Source organism: Muntiacus reevesi, chromosome 11, assembly GCF_963930625.1.
Source record: "Muntiacus reevesi chromosome 11, mMunRee1.1, whole genome shotgun sequence".
Classification (NCBI taxonomy): Eukaryota; Metazoa; Chordata; class Mammalia; order Artiodactyla; family Cervidae; genus Muntiacus; species Muntiacus reevesi.
This window is the reverse complement of record NC_089259.1, coordinates 72,458,280-72,471,028: the sequence shown is the minus strand read 5'-3', so window position 1 is coordinate 72,471,028 and position 12,749 is coordinate 72,458,280. Positions and strand designations below refer to the sequence as shown.

The 12,749-nt window shown below is 42.5% G+C and overlaps 1 protein-coding gene and 1 non-coding gene across 2 annotated transcripts in view; one reads left to right on the top strand and one right to left on the bottom strand.

Moving 5' to 3' along the window:
* The first annotated feature begins 386 nt into the window (after nt 1-386).
* Nucleotides 387-12,749, top strand: part of SLC15A1 (solute carrier family 15 member 1) — a 29,786-nt gene continuing 17,423 nt past the window's right edge. The window contains exons 1-10 of the mRNA XM_065901814.1: nt 387-533; nt 1,245-1,326; nt 1,455-1,596; nt 2,518-2,637; nt 5,397-5,496; nt 5,716-5,806; nt 8,034-8,117; nt 10,676-10,758; nt 11,443-11,529; nt 12,648-12,737. Of these exons, the coding sequence (XP_065757886.1) occupies nt 387-533; nt 1,245-1,326; nt 1,455-1,596; nt 2,518-2,637; nt 5,397-5,496; nt 5,716-5,806; nt 8,034-8,117; nt 10,676-10,758; nt 11,443-11,529; nt 12,648-12,737 (1,026 nt within the window). The remainder of the gene's footprint in view (nt 534-1,244; nt 1,327-1,454; nt 1,597-2,517; nt 2,638-5,396; nt 5,497-5,715; nt 5,807-8,033; nt 8,118-10,675; nt 10,759-11,442; nt 11,530-12,647; nt 12,738-12,749) is intronic.
* On the bottom strand, nt 7,549-7,621 carry TRNAR-CCU (transfer RNA arginine (anticodon CCU)). The gene has a single exon. It is a non-coding gene; the product is annotated as a tRNA-Arg (tRNA).

Sequence of the window (12,749 nt, the reverse complement as noted above, 5' to 3'; positions counted from 1 at the left end):
AAGGCCGCTCGGGAACCAGGGCGGAGATGGGATCATCACCACGTGTCAGGTGCGCGTCCACATTTTCTATTTCTGTTATCTCACCCTCACCCAAACCCCCTGGCCTCGTGAGACCGTGAAGGACATTCTGAAAGTTGGGGTTTTTATCCCGCGGGCGCCAGGCAGCCTTTGAAGCCTCTCAAGGAAGAAACGGTTGCGGCAGATCCTCTGAGTCTCTGGTTCTCCATCCTGACCACGCATTTGCCCTGATGAGGAGCTGATGAAAAGAAAATGCTCAGATCCGCTGAGCCTCTGACCACGCATTTGCCCTGATGAGGAGCTGATGAAAAGAAAATGCAGCTACCAGCCCAGCCCTGCTCAGCAAAGAGGCCGAGGCCCAGGCCTGGATGGCGGATGGGGCCCGAGTGCCGGGGACAACACCCCCAGCGGCCCGGCTGGCCGGAGGGGCTGAGCTCAGACTCAGCAAAAAGCACTTTGCCTACTCGCCTCTAACTGTGGCGTTTTGTTTTCTTTCAGGAATGTCCGTGCCGAAGGTGAGTCTCCTTCCTCCTTCCCCACGTGACTTCATGATGTAAGCTGTAAGCTTTACGACCTGTTTTGCCCCTCCTTGTCCACAGCTGCGCTCCACTCACTTAACGTGCATCTAGCATCCACCAGGGAACCATCCTGAGTCCCTGTGTGGCCATTTCTTCTCTTTAGAAACTTCTGTGTACAGGCATCCCTCCTGTTATCATGCTTCGCAGAGACTGTTTTTGTGCAAACTGAAGGTTTGTGGCAACCCTGTGTTGTCAGATGATGGTTAACATTTTTCAGCAATAAGGCATTTTTAAATTAAGCATTGTTTTTTAGACATAATGCTGTTGCACACTTAACAGACCACAGAGTAGTGTAGATGTGACTTTCATATGCACCGTAAGACCCAAAACTTTGTGTGACTTGTTTTGTCACAGTTATTGTTCTGCTGCGGTGGTCTCTAACCAAACCCGCTGTATCTCTGAGGTCTGCCTGTATAAGCCCTTCTCAGACTAACAATAAAAGTATAAAACAAGAAAAACCTTCATTTCATTGTTGTCGCTACATAGAGTGTAAGGGAATAAAAAAGTTTTAATCCTGGATCCCACCTCTGGAGGGTCTCCGGTAAGTTACTAAATACACACCAGCTGCCTTCTGTGCTATTAGCTCTCACTGACGATGCTGGACCAGTGAGGACCTTGTTTCCAGCCCAGACTGTTTCTCTTTGTCAGAATTGCTTCGGGTACCCCTTGAGCATCTTCTTCATCGTGGTCAATGAATTCTGCGAAAGGTTCTCTTACTATGGAATGAGAGGTAACTCTTTTCGACACCCCTCACCCCCATTCCCACCCATCCCCCCACCCCCGGTCAGTAAGGAGCCCGTTACCTCTGCCGCTACTCACTTCGTTGCCATCTCCTCCTCCGCTACCCTCTGCAAAAAGCACTCCTGATCCTGTACTTCCAACGTTTCCTGGGCTGGAACGACAACCTGGGCACCGCCATCTACCACACGTTCGTCGCCCTGTGCTACCTGACGCCCATCCTCGGGGCTCTCATTGCCGACTCCTGGCTGGGGAAGTTCAAGTGAGTCGTGGCAGCTCTCTTGTTAACGAGCAAGCTGACAAGTAATGAAGATAAGCCTTGCGATTTGGGATGGTGGTCTCGGGGCACGAAGAATTAGGGAACGTAAAAAACTCCAAGGAGAGGGTCCCAGGCCCCATTTCTGCTCATCCTCGTGTGGCCAGAGTTCAGCAGTGGCCTGGCATTCAGCAGGGTGGATGAGAGTAGCATCAGTAGGATTTTTGGCCTCCTGTCTCATGTTGAAATAGTAGCAGGAATATTGTCTGTTAATGATGCGTGAGGAATTAAGGGCTGGGAGAACAAAGAAGCTCCCTAAAAACACCCCAGCAGATGAAAGGCTCAAGCTGCTAGATGGTGGGGCATGGGATGCTCAGCCAGTCATTCAGGGAGAGGTCCAAGAGCACCCTCAGTGGTGGTGGGGTGTGGAGGTGGTCCTCAGGAATTTTCCTTGGACTTAACGCAGAAGGAAGTAAAGGCTCTTCCAGCTGAAATGCATGATGTGGGCGGAGGCAGGAATATTCACCATCTCAAAATAAGTCAGTATCATTCAAAATTAACCAATGGACCACACCTGCCCAAGTGTTGTTACCAGATACACAATCATGCTCTCTCACTGTTCAAAGATGTGTGTCCTCATTTTGATAGTTATACATTGAGTCTTTCACATAGTTCAAAGAGAAAACGGATCTTCCTTCTCCCCAGGCTCCTCCAGCCACAACTTTGCTCAACGCCTACATGCTGGGGGCCGAATTCTTCAGCAGGCTGACTTTCAAAGGGGTATCCGGTTATTGTCCCAATTTGAGAAACAAGGACAGTTGTGACTGGGCTTTTGAAAATTGGAAGCAGAGGCCTTTTTGTGCTGGTGTTGGAAGTGGATGGTCCTTGTGCAATTGACTTGGATTCTCTTGACCTCTTTTAACACAGGACGATCGTGTCACTGTCCATCGTCTACACCATTGGGCAGGTAGTCATTGCTGTGAGCTCAATTAATGATCTCACGGACTTCAACCATGATGGAACCCCGGACAGTATTTCTGTGCACGTGTGAGTTGATGCTAACCGTGGCCCTACCCACACCTTCTTACTAGTTGGTTGTTTGGTGTTCTGATTTTTTTTTTTTAATTTTTAAATTGAAGTATAGTTATTTACAGTGTTGTGTTAGTTTCTGTTGGGCAGCAAAGTGATTCCATTATACATACATATTCTTTTTCATATTTTTTATTATGGTTTATTACAGGATATCAAATACAGTTCCCTGTGCTGTATAGTAGGACCTTGTTGTTTATCTGTTTTATATGTAGTAGTTTGTGTCTGCTAACCCCAAACTCCTATTTTATCCCTTCTCCTTTTACTGCTCTAATTTTTAATCATTTTCCTTGAAACTTCGGGCTTCCCAGGTGGCGCTAGTGGTAAAGAACCCACCTGAAAATGCAGAAGGCAGTAGAGATGTGGGCTCGATCCCTGGGTCAGGAAGATCCCCAGCGGAGGGCACGGCAGCCCACTCCAGTGTTCTCGCCTGGAGCATCCCATGGAAAGAGGAGCCTGGTGGGCTACAGTCCATGGGGTTGCAAAGAGTCAGAGACGACTGAAGGGACTTAGCACGCGGCACACTTGAAACTTCACCCTAAGTGGGTGAACCTAAGTGGAAGGAAGACTTTCCTTCCCCATCAGCGTAGAGAGTGGTGTTTAACTGACTCAGACTTGGGTCTTCAGGATGTAACTGTCCTAACTGTTGTCTGGAGTCACGGCTCACTTGGAGGCTTGGCATCTTGGGTGCACCTCCCATTCAGCACACGGTCTGTGTTCATCTCCCTGGAGGGACATTGACCACATGGACCCTGATCCTCGGTTTCCCCTGGTTTCCTCAAGAATCTGTACCTTCAATTTTCAGTCTTGTACCACATCTCTGCTCATTTTTCCGTAGTTCAGTTTGTTCCAGTCTGATGTTCTGCTTTCTTGATGAAATGCACTATTGACACCAGCTCCCCTGTCAGGTGAATTTCCCTTCAAGGCAGTCTGGCCTAGCTGACAAGTTGTAAAGGTTTATTTCGCTTCCGGGTCTTTCGCTTTGGTTCCTGGATCTATAGTAAACCATCTAATGGGTTAGGAAAATACCACTGAAGGGACTTAGCACACAGCACACTTGAAACTTAGTATCAAATTAGTATCTGCAGTATCTTGTGTTTCTGGTTTGTTGCTCAATCAGATTGCCTTCTAGACTAGTCCCTGGATGCGATATGCATGGTCCCCCCAGGGAACCATGTTGGTGGGGGGCAGTGGGTATAAACTCAGCCCACAGCTCAAACTCCCAGGGTCTGTGTCCCACAGATGAGCTGTAAGACCTGGGCCAACTTATCTCCTCCATGCCTCAATTTTCTAACCTACAATATCAATTAAGAACGTGTACTTTGGTGCCAGGCTGTATGGGTTCAAGTTCTGCCCGTGCCTCTTGCTTGTTGTATGATCTTCAGCAAGTTTTTCACCTCTGTGCCCAGGAGTCCTCGTTTGTAATAATATCTGCCTGTATTAGTCCAAGTGGAGAACCTGGAGCACTGCCTGGCAGGCAGTACATACATAAGAAAGCTTAGTGACTAATTTTATTTCATGAGGTTAGTACTGAAATCCTGCTGAGAGTGGAGGGTATATAATATTCAGTTGGCTATGTTTTTGTTGTCCTTTAAAATGCTTAGAGTGATACCACCAAACACAAGTTGTTTTAAGAGGCAGATAGGCTGAGAGAGATGCTTCCGCTGGTTAATCCAGGAAGATAGACATGGTTTTTAAAAAATATTTCTTTTAATTTTTGAAAAACTCTTGCTATGTGAAGTATTGTCTTTGACTTTATCTGTTTCATAAAATATTTTTAGCATTTTAAAGCAATGTTAACAACCAATAAAATATGGAATAAGCACTTATAAAATCTGAAATTTGTAGTGAGTGCAGGCTCAGTCAATTCAGTTGTGTCTGACTCTTCACAGCCCCATGGACTGTAGCCCACCAAACTCTTCTGTCCCTGGGATTCTCTAGGCAAAATACTGGAGTGGGTTGCCATTCCCTCCTCCAGGGGATTTTCACAACCCAAGGATCAAACCTATGTCTCTTATGTCTCCTGCATCGAAAGATGGGTTCTTTACCACTAGCACCACCTGGGAAGCTCAAAATTTGTAGCAACCTATTGTAAATCTAACAAAACTAAAAATGAGGTTTGGTAGATCCTATGAGTTATTTTCTTCAATTCAGGAGGTAAAACACAAGTAACTTGAAAAATACAAAAGTAAATTTTAAAGATAATATTTAATCCCTTTTATTATTATGATCTCTTTATTATAAAAAAAGTTATAATAATAAACCTTTTGCTCTGTTTTTTCCAGTCTTCTGTACTTTATAAACAAGATCCTACTACATAAACTGCTATTCTGCTTTGCAATTAAATAGTTTTCTAGAGTCTTCTAACGACTGTTTTGAGTCTGTTATGACTGTATCAGAGACAATGCTTAAAATTTCATTTACACATTCTTTTGCTAAAAATCATAAAGTTACAAAAGAATTCCATACATAAATCTTTGTTCCACACTCAAATCATTGCTTTAAATTTTCTAGATGATAAATTATTAGATAAAGGTATGGATTTGAAGGCCCTTGAGTTCAAGTTTCATTCAACTGTCAAGACTGCATTCCTGTGAACTATCTTCTCATACAGGTTGAATCCCTTCTGTGTGCCTGGTCATCTTAGGGAAATTAGGGGAAAGAGGAGCTCCTGCTTCTAAGGATCTCACGTTTCGGAATCCCCACCTCTTTCCCAGGGCCCTCTCCATGATTGGCCTGATCCTGATCGCCCTGGGTACCGGAGGGATAAAGCCTTGTGTGTCTGCATTTGGCGGAGATCAGTTTGAAGAGGGCCAGGTAAGCACATGTGCCTCCACTGAAACCACGTCAATGATTATAAACACCCAGGAATCAAATCCCAGCGACACAAAATGTATTCTCCATTGGAGGCTGTTTGGGGACATGTGACAGTAAGACAGTGACCAAAGCTAAGTTCAAAGTCAAGTCCGATCATCAGCCACAGTTGACCCTTTGCTATATAGCCAAAGTCACCATACACCATCCTTTCTATTACAGGAAAAGCAAAGGAACAGATTTTTTTCCATCTTTTATTTGGCCATTAATGCTGGAAGTTTGCTTTCTACTATCATCACCCCCATGCTCAGAGGTAAATATATATATATATCTGAAATGGACCTTGGTGATTCTTTTTATTTTTCGATTGTGAAGAGAAGTCAGGTGGAAAGGTTCAGTCTTTGTTGGTTTGTTTGTCCCTCAATTCTCTCATAACACTTCAGCCATCATATACATGCTGGAGGACTCAGTGAAATCCAGTATGCCAACTGCTTTTCTTTCAGGCTTTATCTCCTTTTCTAATCTTATTAGAATCCCTTATTCTAGAGACCCCTGGAGAGTCTAAACCATCCTTAGCATAGCAATCGATTTTTCTATACTATTTTTTAAATTTGAATTTATTTATTTTTCATGGGAGGATAATCACTTTACCATATTGTGTTGGTTTCTGTCATATAGCAACATTAATCAGCCATAAGTATACATGTGTCCCATCCCTCTCGAACCTCCCTCCCACCTCCCACCCTATCCCACCCTGATTTTTCCATGTTATTGTTAATGCAAAGTTCTTATTCATGATAAAAGCTAAGACAAGAGAGGCTATTTGGAAACTAAACTGGGTAGGCCAGAGCTCACATTTTCGCCTTCAGACCTTGCTCCCCAGTGACATTCAGTGAGTCAGGAAGGATTTAGCAGGCTAGGTTTTATTCTTTGTTTTCCTCTCATCTTCTTCCCTTTTTCCTTATCATCTTCTACTAGATATTTCTAAAAGAACTGCCCCTAAGAAAGAGAGAGAGAGAATAGCTATCCACAGCACTCAGATCTTTGTGCTTCCCAGCACTCCACTAAGAGTTTATGAATTTCCCACATGGAAGGAAATATTTGGGGATAAACGAGACCAAAATAGGTGTCCATTTTGGTGTGTCCATGGTGTCAACACCTCGAGTCGTAATGATTTATGGAGGAAGATAATCATGGGGTTAATGTAGTTCTGCCTGGAGTAGTACTTTGAAGATGATATTTAAATCTCATTCTAACTTGTTCTGTATAAACATTTACTAGCTTTTATTCTTACATTGCTTCCTTACCTCCCCTAACCTCCTCCACCTCCAGGTTCTACTACATTCTAGTATATGCTGTACATATTTGAATTGGAGAATGCATAATAGGATAATTGTTAAAGGAAAATCATGGCTTTTATACAAATATACAATGAATGCTTTACAAAGATTTTATGTAACTTATTAGTCAGTGAGGGAACTAGAAAACTGCTGCAATCAGTTTAAATAAGGATTTGACTGAGATTCATGCTCTTTACTGGGTGGGGACATTATTTTGCATTGTTGTGAATAGGAATTGCTTGTACAGTCATGAGCAGGAAACATTGGCATGACTACAGTTTTCTGCCAAGTCAACTCTTTTTTCTCTGCAGAACTGTGAAACGGCTGATCAAAGATAGAGCCAAACCCCTTTAGGATCAGATGATTCCTGGAGGCTGCAGTCATTTCTGTTGCCCCTTTCAGAGTCTTTATTTTTTTTTCCTTCCAATCCTAGGATTTTAGAGCTAAAATAGATCTTCAGTCAGGAGTTGGGAGACTATGGCCCACAGGCCAAATTCAGAAATCTGGACAAAGCCATCAATGTGTGTATTATCTGTGGCTGGCTTCACCCTACAAAAGGCAGGGCTGAGTAGGTAGGACAGGTCTGCAGCCTAAAAGATTTACTGACTCTTCACAGAAAAGTTTGTTGATCCCTGCCCTGGGTGATCTAATTGTTTTCTTTTTTAAATGTAATTTGATTTTATTTGGCCATGTCACATGGCCTGAGGGATCTTGGTTCCCTGACCAGGGATCGAACCTGTGCCCCCTGCAGTAGGAGTGCAGTGTCTTAACCACTAGACCACCAGGAAAATCCCTGTTTTCTAGTTGGCATGAATTCAGGGGCATACAATCCCGATTTTCTAGGGCACTTTGATTTTACTTTCTGAGTCCCACTTTCTTCAGGTTATTGTATCCAGATCATTTTCATCTCCCCTCCTAAGTAAGCCCACAGAACATAAGGGTTCCCACTGATTTTGGCTTTCCTGGTATTAGACATCTATTTAGAGGCTAAGGTTAGAACCTCCCTCCATCTCCTGCTATTTCTGCCAGAAAGCTACTTTGCTTAGCTGGCAATGACATCAGTAGGCCAAATGAGTAAGTCTAGAAAATTAAATGAAAACAATGTGTAATTACCAGTTAAGGATTAAAAAAAAAAAAAAACTGAAATAAATGAGTACTACCATTGCCATAATGAATTTTAATTTTGTTATTTCCCCCCAGTTCAAGTATGCGGAATTCACAGTAAGCAAGCTTGTTACCCTCTGGCCTTTGGGGTTCCTGCTGCACTCATGGCCGTCTCTCTGAGTAAGTAGAAGTCAGTTAGATTAATATAGTCCTGTGGTCAGGTCAGGCCCTCACATAAATAATTGTTGTGACCAACTTTTAAAAGTTCATGTAACAAATTGTAATAGTGAGTAGCCTGAAGAATTGCCATCCTGTGTTAAACCACACTCTGAGAATTCAAAGAAAATAGAGTTGGCGTATGGTTTCAGAGAGAATAAAATGGAAAAAAAAAAAGAGTCTACAGGAAAAGGGATCTCTTGAGTGGGACATTTAAGGATTTAAAACTATTTAGGCAGATTAAGAAGAAGGTATCTTAAGATTAAGATAGAGTCTGCTAGACTAGGTGAACCCATGGCTGAAAGCTTTTGTTCTTGTCACCGACAACTCGCCTAAAGACATGGCAACCTGCTCCAACAGTCATTTAAATACTTCTAAACAAACCTGTTTTCTGAAATGTATCATCTCCAAATGCTGCTACAAGACTATCTTCCCTCTGGGAGAAGTATGTGTGTGTAGTCATTTGCATGTTAAGTTCTTGGCGTTGGCCGCTTAGGAAGTGTGACGAGTATTCCGCAGAAGATAGTCCAGTTTGAAAGATGGCTCGGTTCAGTTCAGTCTCTCAGTCGTGTCTGACTCTTTGCGGCCCCATGAACCACAGCATACCAGGCCTCCCTGTCCATCACTAACTCCTGGAGTTTACTCAAACCCATGTCCATTGAGTCGGTGATGCCATCCGACCATCTCACCCTCTGTCGTCCCCTTCTCCTCCTGCCCCCAATCCCTCCCAGCATCAGGGTCTTTTCCAATGAGTCAACTCTTCGCATCAGGTGGCCAAAATATTGGAGTTTCAGCATCAGTCCTTCCAATGAACACCCAGGACTAATCTCCTTTAGGATGGACTGGTTGGATCTCCTTGCAGTCCAAGGGACTCTCAAGAGTCTTCTCCAACACCACAGTTCAGAAGTATCCATTCTTCTGTGCTCAGCTTTCTTCACAGTCCAACTCTCACATCCATACATGACTACTGGAAAAACTATAGCCTTGACTAGACGGACCTTTGTTGGCAAAGTAATGTCTCTGCTTTTTAATTTGTTATGTAAGTTGGTCATAACTGTCCTTCCAAGGAGTAAGCATCTTTTAATTTCATGGCTGCAATCACCATCTGCAGTGATTTTGGTGCCCCCCAAAATAAAGTCTGACACTGTTTCCACTGTTTCCCCATCTACTTCCCATGAAGTGATGGGACCAGATGCCATGATCTTAGTTTTCTGAATGTTGAGCTTGAAGCCAACTTTTTCACTCTCCTCTTTGACTTTCATCAAGAGGCTTTTTAGTTCCTCTTCACTTTCTGCCATAAGGGTGGTGTCATCTGCATGACTGAGGTTATTGATATTCTCCCGGCAATCTTGATTCCGGCTTGTGCTTTTTCCAGCCCAGCGTTTCTCATGATGTACTCTGCATATAAGTTAAATAAGCAGCGTGACAATATACAGCCTTGACGTACTCCTTTTCCTATTTGAAACCGTCTGTTGTTCCATGTCCAGTTCTAACTGTTGCTTCCTAACCTGCATATAAGTCAGGAAAGATGGTAGATGTCTTCATTTCCTTGGGCTACCGTAACAAAATACCACAGACTGAGAGGCTTAAATAACAAAAATTTATTATCTCACAGTTGTGGGGGCCGGATTGAAGAAAATTAGCATGGAGTGAGAATACAAGCAAACTTCTCTTCCTTTAACAATAAAGAACACCCACAATCTGGCACATACTTGGAGATATGCTTGAGAGCTGGCACCTGTCAAAACTTCAAACCTTCTTAAACTGACAAAAACAAATAGATCATCAAACAATCCATCAGTGTTTTAAAATTACTGAGTTGTGGTGTTGGATAATCAGAAATCCTAGCATAGGGATTGTTTTTCAGAATCTCTTGCAGAAAGACTCCCCCACCCCAAGTTATTTTCACAATGCTATGCATTTGCTGAGAAGGTCCATGAAAGAATGACCTCACTGAAAAAGTACTTTTAACCTTCATAAAGCTGTAGCTGCAGATGCATAGATGGACAGATCTATTTCTGTCCCATGACCACAAAGTAAATTCTGCCACATGTGATTAAGTAAAAGTGTCAACAGATTCCTTTTTTTTGTCTGTAGATCTGGAAAAAGAAGAAAAAACTTCTCTTCTCGTTGCAACCCCAGAAAATTAAAGCTGTATTCTCTGCCCTTGTAGAATAAGGCATTAATCTGCTTTGTCAAAGCACTTACCCCTTTAAAGAGGAATAGGACTCAAACTCAAATAGCTGTACTGAGCGTCTGCAAGCTGCCCCAGGTTCTGGGAAGGAGATGGTATTAGGTTTCAATGTTTGCATATGAAAACACAGTGTAATATTTCTCAGAAGCCCCTGTGATTATTAGAGTCAAAAGCACTGTGGAACCTGGGAGAGACGGAGGTAAACCCACCCTTTGAGTCATCCCAGTATTTCCAAAATAAGGTTGTAGCTCAAATAAAAACACATGTTCTGGGTCACAGATAGGTCTGTCAAACACCTTGCTGACATGTCTTCTTCTGCCCTCTCCAGTCGTGTTTGTCATTGGCAGTGGAATGTACAAGAAGTTCAAGCCCCAGGGGAACATCATGTCTAAAGTCGCCAAGTGCATTGGGGTAAGTGTTTCAGTGCTCCTCTTTCTCAATCACATTTGTCACTGCCCCCCGACCCGAACCTTCTGCCTCCTTTAAATTAATTCTCCATGAACCTTTGACTTTGCTCTAAACATTTTCTTGGTGGCCTTTACTCTTTTGATAAATTGAAGTTTCTTATAAAACTCAAAACAGGAGGGGTGGAAAAATAGCTCTTGAACTTTTAAAATAAGATCAGTGGTGAAAGAAAAACAAATCAGAGGGGCTCTTCACTTCTTTAAAAATGACAAGTGACATCTGATGTTGGTCAGGAAGCAGTTGGAACTAAGATGGAGAGGCCAGGTTTCATAGTGTATATCCAGAGTGGAAGCATGGACAGTGTCAGTGATCTTACTTTCAGGAACTAAGGACAAGAAAATAACTTTTAGAAATGAACACAGCTTCACATTAGAAGATTGTAATTCTACTGGGTGCTGCTCCGTAGAGAATCCAGAGAGTGATGTAGCAGCAGTGTGATTTTGTTTACTGCGGCTCAAACACTCCCAGTTAGTGAGAGGTTAAAAATAAATGCATATTAGGCCTTTAGCTTCGTCATGACACATGTCTTCTCTCCTGAGTCTTCCACTGAAGGGAGTTCAACTGAAACGTGTTTCACTGATAAAGGAGTTGGTTCTGTTCTGAAACTTGCTTGTTCTTCCTTCCTTTCAGTTTGCCATCAAAAACAGAATCAGGCATCGGAGTAAGAAATTTCCTAAGAGGGAGCACTGGCTGGACTGGGCTAGCGAGAAATATGATGTAAGTGATGATTGTTGCTACAACGGCCCCAGTGATTGCAATTCTTGTTATTAAGGCTACATGGATAAAATTATCAGTTGTATCTTCATCAATTTTATTAGCATTTTAAAGAAGATGATGAAGCTGTGGTACATATACACCATGGAATATTACTCAGCCGTTAAAAAGAATTCATTTGAATCAGTTCTAATGAGATGGATGAAACTGGAGCCCATTATACAGAGTGAAGTAAGCCAGAAAGATAAAGAACATTACAGTATACTAACACATATATACGGAATTTAGATAGATGGTGGTGATAACCCTATATGCAAAACAGAAAAAGAGACACAGAAGTACAGAACAGACTTTTGAACTCTGGGGGAGAACGTGAGGGTGGGATGTTTTGAAAGAACAGCATGTATATTATCTATGGTGAAACGGACCACCAGCCCAGGTGGGATACATGAGTCAGGTGCTCGGGCCTGGTGCACTGGGAGGACCCTGAGGAGTAGGGTGGGGAGGGAGGTGGGAGGGGGGATCGGGATGGGGAATACGTGTAACTATATGGCTGATTCATGTCAATGTATGACAAAACCCACTGAAATGTTGTAAAGTGATTGGCCTCCAACTAATAAAATAATATTAAAAAAAAAAAAAAAAGGACATATGTTTAAACATTTATAAAAAAAAAAAAAAAAAAAAAAAATAAAGAAGATGATGCGTGAAAGAGCTTATTTACACTGAAAAGAACTTGAGAAACAGTGGTATATAATTTATCTAGAAACAGTATCACCTTTCCGTAGACGTTCGTGTGGAATCATCTGCCTTGAGTTATGTGTCATTACAATCACATAACTTTAGATCAAATATGGAAGAGTTAAGTGATGGTGGTGGGATTTACATTTAGGGAATTTACCTTGAAATGAGTAACTTACCTCAAGTGTTAAAGATGTTTTCATTAATATTTTCAATACATTAGGAATTTAGGGTTCTCCAAAGAAACCTGTGATAGAGTTCTTGGAATTCACCTCCCAGCTTGTCTCTAGATGTGATCATGTCTGTGCTTCATTGTGGGAAAGCTGTGCTGATTGTAGCAGGTTGTAACTGATTGACACCCTTTCTCCCTCCAACTGCAGGAGCGGCTCATCTCTCAAATTAAGATGGTTACAAGGGTGATGTTCCTGTACATTCCTCTCCCCATGTTCTGGGCCTTGTTTGATCAGCAGGTAATATGAGAC